Source organism: Crinia signifera, chromosome 3 (assembly GCF_055691185.1).
Source record: "Crinia signifera chromosome 3, ASM5569118v1, whole genome shotgun sequence".
In the NCBI taxonomy this organism is placed as follows: Eukaryota; Metazoa; Chordata; class Amphibia; order Anura; family Myobatrachidae; genus Crinia; species Crinia signifera.
The window spans coordinates 5,658,001-5,679,049 of record NC_139219.1 but is presented as its reverse complement, the minus strand read 5'-3'; the positions used below and the strand labels follow the sequence as shown (position 1 = coordinate 5,679,049).

The 21,049-nt window shown below is 48.6% G+C and overlaps 1 protein-coding gene across 6 annotated transcripts in view; it reads right to left on the bottom strand.

The window, feature by feature from the left end:
• The window catches only part of USH2A (usherin), a 739,769-nt gene that overhangs the window by 219,459 nt on the left and 499,261 nt on the right, over positions 1 to 21,049 (bottom strand). For all 6 annotated transcript variants that reach the window (XM_083175163.1, XM_083175160.1, XM_083175162.1 and 3 more), the window contains exons 46-48: positions 18,342 to 18,454; positions 5,265 to 5,463; positions 1,867 to 2,023 (exon numbers count right to left, since the gene is read on the bottom strand). In XM_083175163.1, coding sequence (XP_083031289.1) covers positions 1,867 to 2,023; positions 5,265 to 5,463; positions 18,342 to 18,454 — 469 coding nt within the window. The remainder of the gene's footprint in view (positions 1 to 1,866; positions 2,024 to 5,264; positions 5,464 to 18,341; positions 18,455 to 21,049) is intronic.

Here is a 21,049-nt window from a genome sequence, read left to right as displayed (position 1 = left end):
AGGTGCTTTTTCTCCCTCTCACCATTTACAGAGATCTACAGCAACAATGGACCATGTAGATCAAGAATCTTATGGAAAGTGAACAGCATGAAGGGCCTGCAAACCCTTGCGGAGGCACAGACAGAGTCAGCCCGCCCAATGTCAGCAGCATAGAGGGTGAAAACAGGGATCTTTAATCCAACAAAGTCTCACGATCAGGTGCCCATGACTGGCCTGCCGAACGTAGAACCCTCAAAGGACATAAGATATAACAAAATGCTGACCACGGAGGATGAAACCATCTGAGGGGGCAATTCACTGTAGAAAGCAAAGAAAGACTTGAGGTCAGGAGGTTCTCCTTGCTATGCAGGACAACACGAGACATCTATTGGCGAGGTCATCCCTGAGTGTTGCATCATGGAACTCCTCCATGCATCTGACGGTGAGAACATCAAACTCTATTACATCCAGGTCATCATCATGGACATCTCAGTCCGGAAGGGGAGCGCGTGATTAGGTGTCAGAGTCACAGAGGTTCTGGCCAGGTTTGTACACCACATCCAGAAGGTATCTTTGGAGCTTGATCATGAACCTTTGAATCTGTGCTGAGGAAGAATCCAGTGGTTTGCACAGAATGGTAATGAGATGTTGGTGGTCTACCTCCACCAGCACTGGTGCCCACAGAGGAACTCATGAAACTTCTGACAGGCAAAGACCAAAGCCAACAGTTCCATGCCGCGTTGGAATACTTCACCACTGGTGCATACTGTATGTCATGGGGCATTCGGAGGAAGGCGTTCCTGCCCACAGGTGTCATAAACAGAGCATGGATGATTATTTGTCCAATGTGGTCTTCCAGAACCCAGATTTTGCATTTGGCACATCAGATATTAATTGCTCCATAGTCCTGGGGGTATCATGTAATCTCACCATATGCCTGTGCAGTCTTCTTCAGCTTGACTTATGCATGTGCAATGGCGCAGTTGACAACCAGCGGCTCTATGCTTTGCGTCATCACTGCCTGACTTCCGATACCGTGTAAAGTGGTCTGTGTGCAAATCCTCCCAGGACTCAGCAGAACTGCGGAAGTGTATCTTTATGCTGAACAATGGCTGCAGTGGCTCTTCCAGGATACCAAGCAGATTGCAGCAGTGCAACATCCGACAGAAGATCGACACAAGCTTAAGGTCAACATGCACATGGATGACACTCAAGAGGTCAAAATTAGTTTTTCCCATTTTTGACAAGTGTACCCCTGCGCTCTATTATATTCTTGCTATATGCCCACTTGGCTAGTAAAGTATGAACCAAGTCAGTCATGTCGACCTTTTGAAGGCCAACCATGCCCATGTCGACATTCAGCTTGTGTCAACCTTCAGTCAATGTCAACCTATAGAATGTCAACCATTGTAGGTGTCGATCTAGTCACTGTCGACAAGTGACTGTTGACCTATCAATCGTATACCCCCCAGATTACTTAGTACATATTTATTTATTAAGATCGCCAGAAAAGGTGCCCAGAAACCCTGGTATCTGCCCCAGTATCTACCCAACACCCCCTCCCCACCACGCTCCTTCGTACCTCCCCGCCTTGCCCAGTCAGCCGCCATTCTTACCGTGTTCCTCCGCTCCTGCTAGCCTAACACATCTCCCTAGTAGTGGCGCACGTTGGAGATGGGATGATCCGTAGCAAATGATATAGATTTACTGACATAGCACCAGCATATTCCATTGCGTTGTACAATGCACAGTCTATATATACATCTATATAATGTTATACAGGATCGGTAGGTAAGAGGGTAATGTTACAATAATATTGGGCATTTACGTGTTTATTACACTCTAGTGTCATGTCCACACGAGGAATGCCGACTGTCTGACACTTACCTGCCTGGATCCTGATGTAATATCCCCCGCAGCACCGGTGGTCAGGCTGGATAACGTGTATTTCACCAGCACAGCATATCTGGGAAGAACTGGTGCGAGATCCGATGTATTCATCATATCCGTCTCTTCTGTCGTACAGAGCATCCCGGCAACATACCTGTCACAGGAAACAGAGACTGTCAGGCTGATAGAGTCATTACCGCCGGTGATTGCCACGGGGACCACGCTGAAGGCAATAATCACAACGGATTATGGTAATAGGTCTCACTAAATGAATCATCACAATTTTGGAGGAGTTGAAAGTTATAGGATACAAAGGAAAAGTTGGAAATTGTGTAAAGTTTCTCTGCAGCTCTCGTAGTAACCCGGAAGACACCGAGGGGGCGTATTTATCACCATACGCAACAATCCGATAATTATTTATTATTTATTTATTAACAGCCTCCGTTACAGCGCAGCAGGTTCCGTTGCACTCAAACTGGGTAGTTAGACAGTCAAAATGGTAGGAGGGCCCTGCTTGCAACCAAGTCCCCCCCCCCAACCACCCTAATCCTAATTCTCTTATTTGATTGCTTTACAGTATATACCATTTTCCAAGCCTGAATGTTTCCCCAGCCACAAGAGCTGACAATCTAAACATTAGGGAGACAGAGTCACAGATTACTGCTGACACGTTAGGGCCCACACGAGCGCTGATACATTAAGGGTCACCCATTAGTGAGCTGGGGAAATGTCGCACCACGCCCTTACCTGTCACTGGTTCTATCAATGGGAACAAGTGCTGCGAATACACAAACAACAATTGGACTGTCCTAAAATAAAACAGCAGAGTGTGCAGGATCGTCCCCTCCCTACGGAGCTGTGGCATAATCCTTCCTCAATGTGAAGGGGACAGAGAGAACAGGACCTGCAGCTGCTGCATCCAAATCCAATTATAGGGGCTGACGCTGACTTGGGAAATTCTGTTTTATTCAATTAGTTATTCAGGGAAACAGTTCTATTGCTGAGAATAAGATGCAGATCATCTCTGCTGCGCTAACGGAACCCGTCATACACCTGTCCTCGTGCCCATGGTGTGCCCGGCATACACCTGTCCCCATACCCATGGTGTGCCTGGCATACACCTGTCCCCATACCCATGGTGTGCCCGGCATACACCTGTCCCCATGCCCATGGTGTGCCTGGCATACACCCGTCCCCATGCCCATGGTGTGCCCGGCATACACCTGTCTGGTCGGCTCCCGGATCTGACCACAGTTTATTTTCTTAAGCCCCATGTCCTCTGCCCCATATATGTTATGCAACTTTGCCATATGTTGCTTCCCTGACTCCCTTTGTGTAATGGCCGGACCCCTTTTTGGGCCCCCCAGTACCCCCACGGGGGTAACAGATTCCATATATATATTTCTACCACTCCCTATCAGACTTGCCACCTCCCTACAAAACTTTAAACGGGCTCTCAGGACCCACTTCTTCATTAAATCTAACAATTTCTCACCCTAACCCTCGGTTTATGGTCACTTGTACCCCTGCTGTGTGACCCCAGTTTGTCTGCCCCGTACCTTTAGAATGTAAGCTGTAACGAGCAGGGCCCTCTCTCCTCATCTGCTTCTCTTAGAATATATCTCTGCCGCTGTTATAATTGCCTCAGTGTCCACTGTTGCAACTGTCTTATTTACCATGTACTTGTCCTCATTTGTATTTGTAATGTAAATCACTATTGTATTGTTTTGTTCTTTAACTCATCAATGTATTGTCAGGCGCTGCAGAACCCTTGTGGCGCCATATAAATAAATGATGATAATAATAAAAATAATAATAATATATACTTTATATATATGCAGCGTCCATCTATGTATTGTCACCGGCGCTGCGCAACCCTTGTGGCACTAATATTATATATACTATCTATACGCTGCGTCCATCTATGTTTTGTCACCGGCGCTGCACCACCCTTGTGGCGCCATATAAATAACTGATAATAATATATAATAAACACCTACTTTGCTTTAAGGCTTGCATTCAGCGGGGATGGCCAGCAATAAGGGGGCCAGCAATAACGGCTTTAGGAGCATAAAAGGGCCTCATTCTGGGAAGTTGTGTCCCATAACCGCTAAATGACACGAGAAACGCTCAATTCCCCCATCAGACACATCAGAACCTCGTTTACAGATAAAGGCAACACCATGCAAAGCAGATAATAAAGCCACGAATATAGTTCCGGATTAAGGGACTAATTCAATCTCATCAGCTGCATGTCACGCAGCTACCCTGGCCTGTCCCGTAACTGGCCCTGACACCCCCCCCCCCCAATAGAAATATACTCCGTCATTGCCAGACCGCAGTTTCAGGGGTCCCACCTGCACAGATCACTAAAACTCAAATTGTCATTTTCAGATACCACAGATACCATGAAGGTGAGGATTTCATGAGTGACGTTTTGCCGCAACCCAAGGCTAAAATTCAACGTTTCCAAATAATTTATATTCAGATCCATCAGGATTTTAATTACTGTCTCCTTACGCGGCGCCTTTTGTAAATGTAATAGTGGCTCGATCGGAGAGAGCGCAGTGTTGTTGTTGACAAATTGGTCCATTATTTCATTATGGGTCTTCAACGGAGGGTTTGTAGCGCGGTCTGTCAATAAAAGCCATTTGGAATCTCCCGCTGTGCGGTTCCCATATTGATCCAGAAACTAAACAGCAGTTAATATAAGAATTAATCTGCAAAATACAATAATTTACAGGAAAAATACTTCTAACAAATGATCGCGGGTCTCTCCCAGCTCGTTGTCCGGTGAACAAGCGCCCACTTGTGACTGAATAGCAATTGATTTTCAATAAAGAAGAACCCAGTGATTTAACCAGGCAATACAATAAATTATCGCGCCGGCCTACGGAGCTTACTGTGGTGTAATTATGCAAAAACCGGTACAGGACAGGTAATTACTTCATTACACAACCAGGTCGCTGATTCGGAAATACAGTGTATGCTGAATCGGGATTCCCAGGGAGATTTACAAGTTGTGAGCAAAGCAAATAAAAGAAGAATTGTGAAAGTGCATATCGGACTGAGGGAGCGAGCGATGTGCGGTGCCGAGAGGCTTAGGGACTGATATAGCAAAAAATATATTTTTTATCAATTTTATATTGATCAAAATTGATCTTGTGTTTCAGGGGCTTAAACACACATTTACTAACACTTAGGGGTAAATTACTTACAATTAGTTACTTGGGGCAGTGCCGATGGTGTAATGGTATTATTGTGATTTCTGCATTGTTAGTGCTAATAGACTGACACATCTCCAGCCAGAATCGGGCGTTGTCCGGGGTAACGGCAGTTTGTTACAGTATAGTGAAAAATACAAAGTTATACAAATAATGAATGAACACCGTTACCTGCGTATAAGGATTATAGCATGTATCCCCGCACAGCTCCTCGTCCGCCCTGCATGGGACTAACCGGCACAATTTACCATTCTGCTCCCTCCCTGGTCCCCGTGTAGAATTACAGGGATATACCCCGCGTCTCCTGACTTCATAGCCCAGTATAATCCCATTGGGTTCTTCCGGTGGGGCCCAATGGATCCGCACCGACCTGCCAAGATAAATACAAGTATGAAGGGAAATAATAACCAGGCGGAAACGTAATTCTGATCTATTGCTTATACGGAACACCAATAAGACCATAGATTCATTATAATGATCCAATGGATTTGGGGGGTTTTCAGGTCAATAGGAGTCTTACAAAATCTGAGCTATCCAGAAATTATAGTATTTACATTATTTTTTAAAAACAAAAAGTTGGGAAAACAAAGTTGCACTGAACAGCGGATTCTGAATTCAGTCTATTCAGGACGTGTATATCAGCCATGTATGGGGAGAAACAGGGTCTCCAGGTTGGGTACAAATAATAATAATAATACATCATCCAGGAAAAGACACAGCTGGTGTGGTATAGGGGTCCGACAGTCCATCCGGCACCCAGCTCATGTGCTGAGTCTTCCGCCGGAATTCCCAGCATCCAGATGGTAGGTCCACAATGTCTAAGGTGACAGCCCAGTCAAGGTTGACACCAAAAGGAAATGGCTGCCGCGCTTGTGCAGTAGTCATTTTTGTCTCCAAAACATGGAAGGCGGCAGAGGAATCATCTTCACGGCTCCATACCTCCAACCTATAGGAAGGTGATGGGCTCCAGGAACCATATGAAGATGTTGGTGGTGCCACCGGTATACTCAGATCGTCAGGTCCTGGAATTTGCTGAAGACTAGGCAGTCCCATTGAACCCTTAGCAATGACTACATGTCCTTGTTACTGAGATCATACGGTAACTAGCGTTTCTGGCTTTGTAATGGACCTACTGTATTTAGAAAGAGGGCTGGGCCCATAAATGTGCTCAGCCAAGGACTCCAGGCCGACTTCTATAGCGCTATTATCTCCATTACGAGGTTCCTCCGTCTCTGTCAATGATCTTCAACCATCTATCACATCTGCCCCATTGTGATCCGTTCCGAGGCTTCCCACCGTCTCTAGTTATTCAATTGTTTATCAATGATATTTTCCATCTTCATGGTTGCCCCCATTGTTTCTGACCAAGCGTGTAGTTTGTTGCTTGTGCATAGCTGTACAGGAGAATTGGTCGGAGGTCCTTCCTTGGGCTGAATTCCCTCACAATGGGCCAGATTCTCTAAGCTTCAAAAGTGATAAAATGGAGAGTGATACACAGTCAGCCAATCAGCTCCTTCCTGCCATGTCACAGACTGTGTTTGAAAAATGTATGGCAGGAGCTGATTGGTTGGTTGGAGTCCACTTCTTCCACTCCATTCCGTGTAGCCTATGGCCGCATCGTTCTCTGCATGGCCTCTGTATTGTGTGCCTGCCCCACTCTCAGTGCTCTCTAAAGATGGCATCATTGATTATAGCTAATATATTATACACAGTATTGGCTATAAACAAACGCACCAACATTACACAAACCATGCCCACACAGTTATTGTAAAGCCGGAAATGATTTTATTAACTTGAGTCTCTTACTTCGCCAAGATTCGCCAGGATTCCTGGCCCCCCTGAAAGCCGAACAACTCTCCTGCACCCTCCACCGGCCAATATAGAACGCTGTAGCACCCACTCCGTACAACGGAAGAGTTATGGGTGGAGTCACAATAATGTGATCACGCCTCTACGTCCTTGGCGAGCCCAACTGTGTGCCAGCCATACCCCCTATGCCAAGTTAGTATGTATGTGCTTCATTAGAAGATTCTTTAAACAATATTTCTCTGCATATCGTTCAGTTTGTTAACGAAAGTACTGTAGACTCCTCCTGCATACCCCCTAACTGTGCAGTTTTTCATAGGACAGTCACGTGGGCACTAGTGTCCCATGGTGGGGGACAGGTGGGAGTACCCTCACTCTTCGCTGCTGTTATTCACTGGAGACTAAGGGGGTCATTCTGGTTGGTTTGCAAAAGCAAACTCCTTTAATGGACAAAACCATGGAGAACTGCAGGTGGGGCAGATGTAACATGTGAATTAGATTTGGGTGGGGGGTGTTCAAACTGAAATCTAAATTGCAGTGTAAGAATAAAGCAGCCAGTATTTACTCTGCACAGAAACAAAATAACTCCCCCAAATGTAAGTCTCTCTGTTCCTGTTACATCTGCCCCACCTACAGTGCAGCATGGTTTTGTCCATTAAATAAGAGTCTGCTTTTGCAAACCAACCAGTATCAGGCCTTAAGAAACAGGGGGCATGGCCAACAGCTCTCAGAGCGTTGGCCATGCCCCCACAGTGATTGCCATGCCCCCTTTTGGCACCAGGGTCCCAATTTCATAGGGCAAAATAGTGTGTGTGCATTATATCGTTTGTCGGGAGATTCACACAGTTCCAGGGAAAGCATTGATGACATTGCATTGTCTGCCGTGTCGTCTAACGTGTACCCTGCTTTACATCTACCCCTGCGGCTGTATATGGAGCAGTATTACAAACAGATCAGAGACTTCATCATGCACAGATATACACGTGTCATATACACATTACTGACCGTGCGTCCTAGTCACATCGCGGTGCTACTAAGACGCTCAGCGCTAGCAGTGTCTCCCGGGACCTAGCGCACTGGGAGGGGCAGCAGTGATGGCCACATGTGTGTGTGTGTATATATATATATATATATATATATATATATAGCAAAAGGGGAAATCCGGCACTCCACCAAAGAATCAGCTGTACTTGCTCCGGTGCCTTCCCAGGTACTGTGACCCAACGTAGAAGAAATGGCAATAAGGCGTCACTCGGAGACTGCATAAAGTTTCAAAGCTTTATTGTGGTGACCGACACCAGTGTTTCGAGCTTTATGCTCGTCCTCAGGGTACAACTCACAGGGTGAAAATAACCATTATAAATACCCAGTACAGATTCCCGCGCCCGCCAATGTGTCATTAAACTTACCTGATCCAGGTGTTACCACGGAGCCTGTAGCGTGTAGTAAGAGCACTCCCGCGGCTCAGCGTGCTTCCTGGTGACGTCATCGCTATGCGCGTCCCCCTCTGGAACGCACGCCAGCAACCAGAGCTTCCCCCACTCGAAACACAGGAACACCGATAGCTGATTAAGTGAGAGGTGACATAAATCACCGAAGGGGCTTTACATGCTGCCTAGAGGAACAGATAGGGGGAAGGGCTGCGTCTGGCAGCCAATGGGTGCAGTGGGGGGAGCTAGGTGGGGGAGAAGGGTCTGCTGACCAGAGAGAGACTTCCTCTCTGGGAATTTTCTGGAACCGGTAAGACCTCTGCCTTGCCGGCTCCTGGCTGTCCCTGATAATTTCCTTCCTAACTCTCTTTCTTTCCATAGCCTATTTCACACTGTCCTGTCTCTCTGTCCCTCTCTCTATCTAGCTAGTTGCCCAGAGTTTTAGCAGGATCTTTATAGTGGTGCCCCCGAGTTTAAGAGTGGGAAGAGCCCAGGCCTGATGCCCCGTCCGTCCAGGACCGCGCGCCCCCCCAGCCCGTCTGGCTGACGCGCTGGACTTACCCAGAGCCGGTACTGCCGCCGGGGCCTCCCCAGGCCCGCGGCGGGGTGATCGCAGGAGTCCGGCGGGCGTCCAGCGGTCAGTGGCGAGGGCGTCACGTGGGCGCGGGTCCCACATTGATGACGCGGCCGGCAGCCCTGGCGCGAGGCGCGCCATCGGACACCCGGCCGCAGCACGTCCAGCAAGGGGGGGGAGAGGCGGCAGGGGGGCTCGCAGCAGTGCTGCGCAGGGTGAAAATAACCGCAGTAATAGCGGGAGAGGCGCCGCTGCGGGCGCTAGGCCGGCGGCGGTGCCTGCTATAAGGCAGACACCCGCAGGGAGGCGGGCAGCGGTGGGGGGCACAGGGCGCCCATCTGGCATCCCCATTCTGGCCAGCAGGCTGGCCAGAAGTTATGTAGAGGTGCCACCTGCCGACCGCCCCTCAAATATACCGAGGCCGGCCAGCAGGGTGGCCAGGGGCGGGCGCAGGATTAGTCAGGATGCACGGGGGACGGGGGGCTCTGGGGAGGTGGTGAACCCCCCCCCCATCCCAGGCTATATTGGGTATGTCCCCTTTGCACTTAGCCAGGAGGCGATGGCTGAGGAGAGCCAGGCTATTGCCTCGGCGCACGGCGGGGGGAAGTGCCCCAGGCGGCACTGGGTCCGAAGTAACGGGTCAGCAGACGCAACAAGCAGGGGGGGCCGTACAGGCGGAAGATAGGTGGCGCCAGTTAGTGTCGGTATTGGTCCCGCTGCTTAGCCAGAATACGCCGAGTTCTCCTCCCAGGGGGTCACAGGCGAGTAGTTCCACCGCGCTGCTCCCCAATGTGTCTGTGTCACAAAATGTCATGCCTACTCCAATGCCGGCTGTTCCCGTGGCTACAACGAACATGGAGGCGTCAACATCCGGCCCGCTGGTCGTTTCCGGGGGCACGTCCAGCCCAGCAACTCAGACGATGGCTGTTGCGGTAGCAGGAACATCAGGTGGGTCAGCGCGTAAGGCGAAGCGGCGCAGGCGCAAGTCACGCACCTCCTCCTCCTCCTCCGGGTCCAATTCAGGGACGTCGGATGAGGAGGGCGGGCGTAAGTCGCGGCGGAGACATCGGCGTTCTAGGCGACGCCGTAGGTACTCCCGTTCCACTAGCGGGAGTTCGGGATCACCACTTTTTCCAAAAGGGAATGTGGTGCGCTGTGATTATACGGCGGTGTGTCGGGGTTTGCGCAGGAGCGTGCAGGAGCGGATAAATGAAGGGAAATTCGTGAGTTTCTTCACTATGACTGCGCAGGCTGAGAAGGACTATCGCGCTGCAAAGAAGAAAGGGGGTATAGGGGAGGCAGCGTATTGCACTTACCATAGATGGCAGGCGGGGCTTTTCATGTTCGCTGCATGCTATTTAGAGACCAGGCCGCAAGAACACATGAATATGGTGCGTTATATGCACATGATTCATGAAATGTTCACGTCAGATGGCGGCACGGCATGGAAATCATATGATGAGGACTTCCGGCACAAGCAGTCGGGGTCAGCCATCATAGATTTCGGATGCAAGGACGTGGAGCTTTGGGTAGGCAAGAAGCCGGCGTCATCCGCTGCGCCCCCTGCCCCTCCTCCTCCTGCGCCTCCCGCCCCTATGGCGGCGGGCACAGTGGCTAGGCGACCCCCGCCCCCCTTTCGGAGCAACGCGGGTGGAGCACCCGCGGGTAGATGTTTTGGCTTCAATGGGGTCGGCTGCAACCTGGGAACCCGCTGTAGATTTAAGCATTCCTGCGCTCGATGTTGGGGACCCCACCCCGTCAGGGATTGCAACAGTGGCAGGCAAGGGGCCGCTCCGCCTAGGCCAGCCTCCGGGGTTGCTCCTCAGTAAGGCCCCCTCCCCTGTTCGGGTGGATCGCATCGTCCATTGGCTGAGCGATTACCCGGACAGACCTTGCGCGACTTTCCTGGCAGACGGATTCCGTTTTGGCTTTCGTCTCCCCATTCAAGGCGTAGTTAACACGAAATCCCCCAGGAACCTCAAGTCAGCCATAGACATGCCCCTCGTAGTGCTGGAAAAAGTTGCTAAGGAAGTGAGCCTGGGGCGAATGGTGGGACCTTTCGGGACCCCTCCGATCGGGGATTTGGTGCTCTCCCCGGTGGGGGTGGTCCCAAAAAAGGAGGCGGGTAAGTTTCGGCTTATTCAGCATTTGTCTCATCCGCCAGGCTCATCGGTGAACGACGCAATTCCCGAGGAATTGTGCCGGGTCACTTATCAGTCTTTCGAACAAGCTTTGGCTATCGTGCGTAATTTTGGCACGGGAGCGTTGCTGGCGAAGATTGATGTGGAATCGGCGTTCCGCCTGCTTCCATTGCATCCGGACTCGTTTCGGTTCATGGGCTTTCGGCTACCCACAGGTTTCTACGTGGATAGGTGCTTGCCCATGGGCTGCTCGATATCCTGCGCTTACTTCGAGCGTTTTAGCACTTTCTTGCACTGGTGCGCACAGAGGGAGTCGGGGGAGTGGGGATTGGCTCATTACCTAGACGACTTTCTATGCGTGGGCCCGGCTGGGTCCTCACGTTGCGCAGCACTATTGGGAGTAGTTCAGCGGTTGTTTGAGTTTTTTGGGGTGCCCATAGCAGCGGAAAAAACGGAGGGGCCAGTCACCTGCCTCTCATTCCTCGGGATAGAGATAGATACCCTAGCCGGCTGCTGTAGGCTTCCCCTTGATAAGCTTGAACGGCTGCAAGGGGTGGTCTCAGTGGCTTTGTGCGCGGGCAAGCTTCAGTTGCGCCAGCTCCAGTCGCTACTTGGCTTGCTGCATTTTGCTTGCAGAGTTATCCCGATGGGTCGGGTTTTCTGCAGAAAACTCGAACGCGCCATGGCAGGGATCCGGCATCCGTTGCATTTCGTGCGTTTATCTGCGGAGCTAAAGAGGGATCTCAAAATATGGAGTTCCTTTTTAGAACGGTTCAATGGGGTATTGATATGGCCGGCTCCTCGGCATAGCAGTGCCCAATTGGAATTGTTCACGGATGCTGCTGGAGGGATTGGTTTTGGGGCCTACCTGCACAGGTCATGGTGCGCGGCGCCATGGCCCGTGGAGTGGGTCGCAGAGGGCCTTACGCGCAATTTGCTGTTGCTTGAATTATTTCCCATTGTGGTGGCCCTTGAGCTATGGGGGGATAGACTAAGGAATTCCTGCATAGTTTTTTGGTGCGATAACCTGGGGGTGGTTCAGGCGATAAACCGTCAGGGCTCCTCCTCGCTCCCTGTATTGAGGTTGTTGTCTCGCTTAGTCTTGCGGTGCTTGCTGTTAAACATCCAATTCACTGCCAAGCATGTGCCGGGGGTGGAGAATTCGATCGCGGATGCTTTATCTAGGGGGGATTGGGCCCGTTTTCACACCTTGGCCCCCGATGCAGACATCGTTGGTGAGTCATGTCCCCCTTATGTTTGGCAGATGATCAGGCCGGCATGGAGGGCTTAGCCATGCGGGCCATCGCACCAAGGACTCTGAGATGCTACCAAGAAGGGTGGCAGGAGTGGGAGCAATTCAGGCTCTCCTCCGAGCAGGCAGGTAAGGCGCCCAGGGCGGCTATGGTGGCTTTTGTTTGGCACCTGTATTCTTTGAATTTCTCTGTTGCCGCGGTTAGGTGGGTGTTGTCCGGGGTCTCCTTTTTCTCATCCTTGTATGGTCGTGCTGACCCATCTAAGTCTTTTCTAGTTTCTAGAGCATTGAGGGGTTGGCAACGGGCCACTCCGGCAGTCTCCGACCGAAGGCGGCCTATTGATATTGCACTGCTCCCACCGCTGCTGGGTGCCCTCCGGGACGTTTGCTACCCTCGCTACGAGGTCCTACTGTTCCGGTTGGCATACGCAATGGCATATCATGGGGCCTTTAGGATTGGGGAGCTGGTGGCGCCGTCCAGGAATGCCCCGTCGCCTTTGGACGTGACCGATGTGGTGGTCCAAAGGGATTCTGTATTGTGTCATATGCGACGGTCCAAGACGGACCAGACTGGGAGGGGGCGGTGGCTGTCGTTGCTCCCAGGTACGGCGGAAGGGGTGTGCCCGGTGGAGATGGCCTTGGCCTTTCAACAGGTGCGCCCCGACCGCCCGGGTGCGTGGTTGATGCATGAGGACGGGTCACCGCTCACTAGGTACCAGTTCTGCCATGTCCTGGGCCGGGCGCTGGGGGCCTTGGGCCTCGATCCAAAGGAGTTTGGGTCTCATTCCTTTAGGATCGGGGCTGCTACGTCTGCAGCTGCGGGGGGCCGCTCCGACGCAGAGATTCAGTCTCTGGGCCGATGGCGCTCCGCAGTCTTTCGCAGGTACATTCGGCCAACTCTCTCTGTCACTTTGCCGGATCATGGTTCACTGGATGCATAAGCACTCGTCAACCTACTGTGGGGGTCTTGAGGTGTGTTCACATTTCCCCCGGGGGCACAATTTGGCTGATCCCTAATTTGTTATGGCGTAACTGATAGTTTACTCCGGGGGTTTGTGTGTTTTGTGCCTCAAGATCTGGTGCCATGGTCCAAAAACTTTATCTTCTCCCCCCCCTCTGGTATGCGTGTTTTCAGTTTGCATTGTTCGGAGCGGTCTTAATGTATTGTACCCTGTTGCAGGTCGGCAGGATGTCAGGAGCGTGTGGGTCATAGGCCATTCTTTCGTGTATTGGGCCTCAAGGTCGCCTGTGGCCTCGGATGTGTGCGTTTATCCGGAAGCAGGAATGGTGCGATGGTTGGGTGTGAGAGGCATGCGCTGGTGTGCCTTGCAAGAACAGCTGTTGAGGGCCAGGCGAAATTACGGCACTCCCGGGGTGCTGATCATCCATTTGGGCGGCAATGATGTGGGGCAATGCACGACCTTGGAGCTACGGTCCCTCATCATCAGGGATTTTCATATTGTTGCGCAGGCATGGCCGGCTTGTAAACTGGTCTGGTCAAATATGATTCCCAGGCGTGTATGGAGATCGGCTTGATCTTGCCCGCGGGTGGATAGCTCTCGGAAGAAAGTAAATTCAGCTGTGGAGCGATATGTGTTGGAAAATGGGGGGGGTGTCATCCGACATGATGGCATCGTTTTCCAGAGATCAGAGCTGTATAGGGAGGATGGCGTGCACCTGAGCACGGAGGGCATGGCGATGTTTTTGGAAGACCTGTTTTTGTTTTTGAGAAATCAGTGCTGAGCGTTGTTATTGTTGGTGGCGGTGCTGCGGCTTAGGGCCTAGCTTGGCGGTAAAGAACGGTCAACTGTGTTGATGGAATGTGTGTACATTAGTGGGTGCGCTCTCCAGGCATCGATTGTCACGAACCATACTTCTATGCACGGAAGATGGCTGCCTCCACCGACACCGGTGGTTGGCTGGGAGAGTTGGTCACCAGCGGTGTGTGAATGTTATGGTGACCCTACCCACCCCCTTTTTCTTTGATCTGACCGTTCTTTAGTGCCGCCACCAATTTTATAGTCTTTAGTTTGTTGTCAAAATAAATTTGACATTCGTTATTTTGAAACGCCAGCACTTGTGTCCGTGTCGTTATTTTAGATAAGTGTAGTTTAAGTTAAGTGTTAAGGGTTTAAGCATGAAGGTACCGATGGTGAATTTAAGGAACACCGATAGCTGATTAAGTGAGAGGTGACATAAATCACCGAAGGGGCTTTACATGCTGCCTAGAGGAACAGATAGGGGGAAGGGCTGCGTCTGGCAGCCAATGGGTGCAGTGGGGGGAGCTAGGTGGGGGAAAAGGGTCTGCTGACCAGAGAGAGACTTCCTCTCTGGGAATTTTCCCCACCCACCCATCCCTATTTTCTGTCTCTATTTCTTCTTTGGGCGGCGGTAAAGAACGCTCAACTGTGTTGATGGAATGTGTGTACATTAGTGGGTGCGCTCTCCAGGCATCGATTGTCACGAGCCATACTTCTATGCACGGAAGATGGCTGCCTCCACCGACACCGGTGGTTGGCTGGGAGAGTTGGTCACCAGCGGTGTGTGAATGTTATGGTGACCCTACCCACCCCCTTTTTCTTTGATCTGACCGTTCTTTAGTGCCGCCACCAATTTTATAGTCTTTAGTTTGTTGTCAAAATAAATTTGACATTCGTTATTTTGAAACGCCAGCACTTGTGTCCGTGTCGTTATTTTAGATAAGTGTAGTTTAAGTTAAGTGTTAAGGGTTTAAGCATGAAGGTACCGATGGTGAATTTATGGTGTCGGTCACCACAATAAAGCTTTGAAACTTTATGCAGTCTCCGGGTGACGCCTTATTGCCATTTCTTCTATATATATATATATATATATATATATATATATATATATATATATATATATATACACACACACACACACACACACACACACACATGTATATGTATGAGCCCTGCACTCTCCCAGGAGACACGAGGCACACTCAGCCTCATGCATGATGTATATGACTTGCACAGATACACCAGCCCCTTCATACTTCAGCATCAGAATTAATGAATTACCTATTGATTAAATTCCACTCTAGCAAATCCACCCTGGCAAATAAATGAAGTAGCGGGTGAGGTGCAGGGCTCGCCAGGCATTGTCAGGGCAATCGATCCGCAGTTAGTAATCTTTGGGGATAGGAGAAGAGTTGATGATAATATGACATGCGAGGAAAGGATGCTAACAACGCGGAGGTCACCTAATAGCCGCAACCTGGTGCTGTCACCACCGCAACACGCTCCGGTGTATCACATGTGTATGTAACATGTCCTTCTGTATCACATGTGTATGTATCATGTCCTTCTGTATCACATGTGTATGTAACACGTTCTGGTGTATCACATATGTATGTAACATGTTCTGGAGTATCACATATGTATTTAACATGTTCTTCTGTATCACATGTGTATGTAACATGTCCTTCTGTATCGCATGTGTATGTAACATGTTCTTCTGTATCACATGTGTCTGTAACATGTCCTTCTGTATCACATATGTATGTAACATGTCCTTCTGTATCACATGTGTATGTAACACGTTCTGGTGTATCACATGTGTATGTAACATGTCCTTCTGTATCACATGTGTATGTAACATGTCCTTCTGTATCACATATGTATGTAACATGCTCTTCTGTATCACATGTGTATGTAACATGCTCTGGTGTATCACATGTGTATGTAACATGTTCTCCTGTATCACATGTTTATGTATCATGCTCGTCTGTGCCACATGTGTATGTAGCATGCTCTGGTGTATCACATGTGTATGTAACAAGCTCTGGTGTATCACATGTGTATGTAACATGCTCTGGTGTATCACATGTGTATGTAACATGCTCTGGTGTATAACATGTGTATGTAACATGCTCTGGTGTATCACGTGTATGCAGGGGTGCCGAGAGAGGGGAGGAGCAGGTACAATTTACCCGGGCCCGGGCCTGTCCGGGGGGCCCTGGTCTGGGCACACAGGTTTTTTTTTTATTTGGTGGCAAGTACCCCTAACATGACCCATTCCATTAGGTACAAAATGCTCTGTTCTGGGACTTCCCTGCCAGTGGTAATTACAGAGGTTGGACTCCAGCACAGTCCAAAATTCAAAGAGGCGCAGTCACATCAACTGCCAGTGAGTCCAGTGCAGTGATGCTTGGGGTGGCAGTATATGTGACCCCCCCTTTTGAATATTGGACTGTGCTGCAGGCTCACATCTGTAATTGCCACTGGCAGGGAAGTCCAGGAACAGAGCATTTTGTACCTAATGAAATGGGCCATGTTGGAGGGTATGTGTAAATCCTTTGCAAAGAGCATGTAACCCCTGGCAGAGCATGTTAACCCCTGGCAGAGCATGTAAATCAGGGCAGACAGGTTAATCCCTGGCACAGAATGTTAACCCCTGGCAGAGCATGTTAACCCCTGGTAGAGCATGTTAATTTCTTAATATGCAATGAGCATTACGGTGTGTGGCATAATGTGTAATGAGCATTATGGCATGTGGTATAATATGTAATGGATGTGTGACATGTGTAATAGACATTACAGTGTAAATTTTTGTACGTGTATCCACCTTGGAAACAGTGGCGTAACACAAGGTCCGCAGAGTGTGCAGAGATCTCCACCCCCAGGAAGTTGTTGTACCGGGGCCCAGAATTTCTCTTGGCGGCCCTGCGTGTATGTAACATGTTCTCCTGTATCACATGTGTATGTAGCATGCTCTGGTGTATCACATGTGTATATATCATGTTCTCCTGTATCACATGCTCATGCAACATGCTCTTCTGTATCACATGTGTATGTAACATGTCCTGTATCACATGTGTATATAACATGTTCTTCTGTATCACATGTGTATGCAACATGCTCTTCTGTATCACATGTGTATATAACATGTTCTCCTGTATCACATGTGTATGTAACATGCTCTAGTTTATCACATGTGTATATAACATGCTCTTCTGTATCACATGTGTATGTAACATGCTCTTCTGTATCACATATGTATATAACATGTTCTTCTGTATAACATGTGTATGTAATATGCTCTAGTGTATCACATGTGTATATAACATGTTCTTCTGTATAACATGTGTATGTAATATGCTCTAGTGCACAGGTTCTCAGGACCCCACACAGGTCTCCTCACAGAACCACAAGTAGAATAACGAGCTCCATCCGGATCCCGGAGTTTGCACAGGACAGATCACAGAGTCTAGAGATGCACAAAGGGATCCGACCTCTGCAGGTATATTCCCAATTATTCAGGCCTGTGGAGGTAATAAACGCCGCTATGCATGTATTATGTTGGCGGAGAGCATGTATGCAATATACATTGTGCATATAAGACCCGTCCTTCCTCCAAGATCTGTCCTTTGTGTCGTGAGCCGTGCGGATGTCGGCATGTGTTTGTGTGTCTATGTGTGTGTGTGGAGAAAATCTGTGGCATGCGGCAAACCTCTGAAATCTGCAGTTTTGGTCACCATTAGTACAACCCATAGTGCGGAGCAGGCATTATCCGGGGGGCTTACATAGAAAATACCCGGTGGTTTGGGGGATGGGGCGGTAGGGTAGGGAATGGTCTGGAAGAAAGTTCTAGAGCAATTGCTGATCTAACAGTATAGTCCGTTTCACTCTGTAACTGTACGTGGCAAACCACGGAATACTGGGAACGGTGGTGGTCACTGTACATGCGGCCTCCAAAGTAGTCTTGGGTGGCATGGCTGCTGAGAGTGGTGGTCCCCAGGAAACTATATTGTATGAGACTTCTACCTGGCACCGTACTCAACGCCCCCCGGCTCTGGTGCTCAGTGATGAAGCAGCATCAGCCCCCAATGAGGCGACAGGGGCTTGGTTGCATTTTGCCAAGGTTATTGGGTACCACAAATCACAGCACCCCTTCTTCTCATATCCCTCCTCCACATCTCCTGCTGGTAGGCCACATCCTACACAGCCGCCATCTTTACACCACCGACGTGTAGCAACAACACCAGATAGCCATCAGGTCTAACCACAGACGTCCCTCACTCACCTGGAGCTGATATTGCTGATCTGTGGGGTCTCTACTTTATTCGGCTTTCCCTCAACCGTGGCGACTTGGGTGGCGTTGCTTTTTACACATGTGTATACCGTGCAGACTTTAACCTAAAGAGACCAGAGCAAGACGTTATCACATACCATAGCTGAAATGCACATATTAAAGTCATATCACCAACCTTTGCATCCAGACACATATATATATATATATCGAAAGTGGGGGGAGTGTGGTCCTTTTTCTGCGCTGGTGTGTGAGCTGCACTTCTACTGTACCTAGCTGTTAATATAGGTACCAGGTGGAGAATATGGAAAGAAGAGAAGATAGAGGTGCGCTCTGTATATTTCACCACTTCTGTACATTAATATTCATACGGTGGTACATAGAATTTGTATTTAGTCTGTTTTTTTACAAAGACAAACATTCTGAAAAAACACAATTCTGACCCTAACTCTCTCTCTAACTATCGTCCTATCTCTCAGCTCCCATGCCTCTCCAAGCTACTTGAGAGACTTGTCTACTCTCGCCTAACAAACTTTCTAAACTCCAACACCCTATTAGACCCGCTTCAGTCAGGCTTTCGCTCTCAACACTCCACTGAGACAGCACTGACTAAAGTGGTTAATGATCTGGTAACAGCTAAGTCTAAAGGCCATTACTCACTGCTTATTCTTCTAGATCTTTCTGCTGCGTTTGACACTGTGGATCACACTCTCCTTTTACAAACACTACACTCCCTAGGTCTTAATGATACAGCCCTTTCCTGGTTCACATCTTACCTATCTGATCGCTCTTTCACTGTTCGCTTCTCTGACTCTACTTCCTCTTCACTACCTCTGTCAGTCGGAGTTCCGCAAGGCTCAGTCTTAGGTCCTCTGCTTTTCTCAATCTATACCTCCTCGCTTGGCAAACTAATCAGCTCCTTCGGATTTCAGTATCACTTATATGCGGATGATACTCAAATCTATCTATCAACCCCAGAGTTGTCACCAGTGGTTTTGGGCCGAGTCTCTGAATGTCTCTCTGCCATCTCACTTTGGATGTCTTCTCGCCAACTCAAACTCAATATTTCCAAAACTGAATTACTTATATTCCCGCCAACTAAGAACAGTTACCATCCTGATATCTCCATCACTGTTGACAACTCGACAATCTACCCTACCCAACAAGCTCGTTGCTTAGGGGTCACCCTCGACTCTGACCTGTCCTTTGTTCCCCACATTCAATCTGTCTCCAAATCATGTTACATGCATCTAAAAAACATATCCAAATAACGACCGTATCTCACACAAGACACTACTAAATCTCTTATCCATGCACTCATTATATCCCGCATTGATTATTGCAATAGTCTCCTAACTGGACTTCCCAAGAACAGACTCTCACCACTGCAATCCATTTTAAATGCTGCTGCTAGGCTGATCTTCCTTGCAAGACGCTCATCGTCTGCTGATCCGCTCTGCCAGTCCCTCCATTGGTTGCCTGTATATTACCGTATTCAATATAAAACACTTCTACTTGCATATAAAGCTATTAACCATACTGCACCAGCATATATCTCTGCACTTATCACAAAATATCTCCCATCTCGACCACTCCGCTCTGCACAAGATTTGCGTCTCTCATCTGAGCGGATCACTAGCTCCCATTCACTATTACAGGACTTTCATCGGGCTGCTCCCATCCTATGGAATGCCCTTCCATGCACAATTAGACTCTCCGCTAGCCTCCAAACTTTCAAGCGTTCCCTGAAAACTCACCTCTTCAGGCAAGCCTATCATATTTAAGTTCTACACGCATAACCCTCTGAGGCACTTATGTATTATATAGCTTCCCTTCTGGACTTGTAACTTGTTGGGACTGCTATGCTATTACTGGTGCCTGTCCTTGTGTTTCCCTCCTATATCCCTATAGATTGTAAGCTTGCAGCAGGGCCCTCCTACCTCCATGTCTGTCTGTTGTTACCCAGTTTGTTTTATCACTGTTTACTATTGTAAAGCGCAACGGAATCTGCTGCGCTATATAAGAAACTGCAAATAAATAAATAAATAAAATAAATAAAGACAAAGATTCAATAACAGCGAATTCGAACAAAATTCAATGGGTTGACCCCCATTCAGACACACTTCATTCGAGTGAATATCAATAGATCCGACTTCAAAGAGCAAACTTCTTTTTGATAAGAAACCCTACGCGTTTCGTCCGTCAGGACTTCATCAGGGGTAAATTTGGATCCAATCTGAATAGTACCATAAGACTAGATTTCTTCCAATTTCTGCCGGTGATTGCTTGGAATAGCACAAAACTGCTCAAAGACAGGGGTCTCTTCCACGTATGTGCTGTTATATACACGTTTTGGAAAAAGCATACATCTAACTCCTGAAGAAATCTAGTCTTATGGTACTATTCAGATTGAATCCAAATTTACCCCTGATGAAGTCCTGACGGACGAAACGCGTAGGGTTTCTTATCACAAAGAAGTTTGCTCTTTGAAGTCGGATCTATTGATATTCACTCGAATGAAGTGTGTCTGAATGGGGGTCAACCCATTGAATTTTGTTCGAATTCACTTTTATTGAATCTTTGTCTTTGTAAAAAAACAGAATAAATACAAATTTGTATGATTATTAATGTACAGAAGTGGTGAAATATACAGAGCGCACCTCTATCTTCTCTTTTTTCCATATATTTTTCCATATATATAT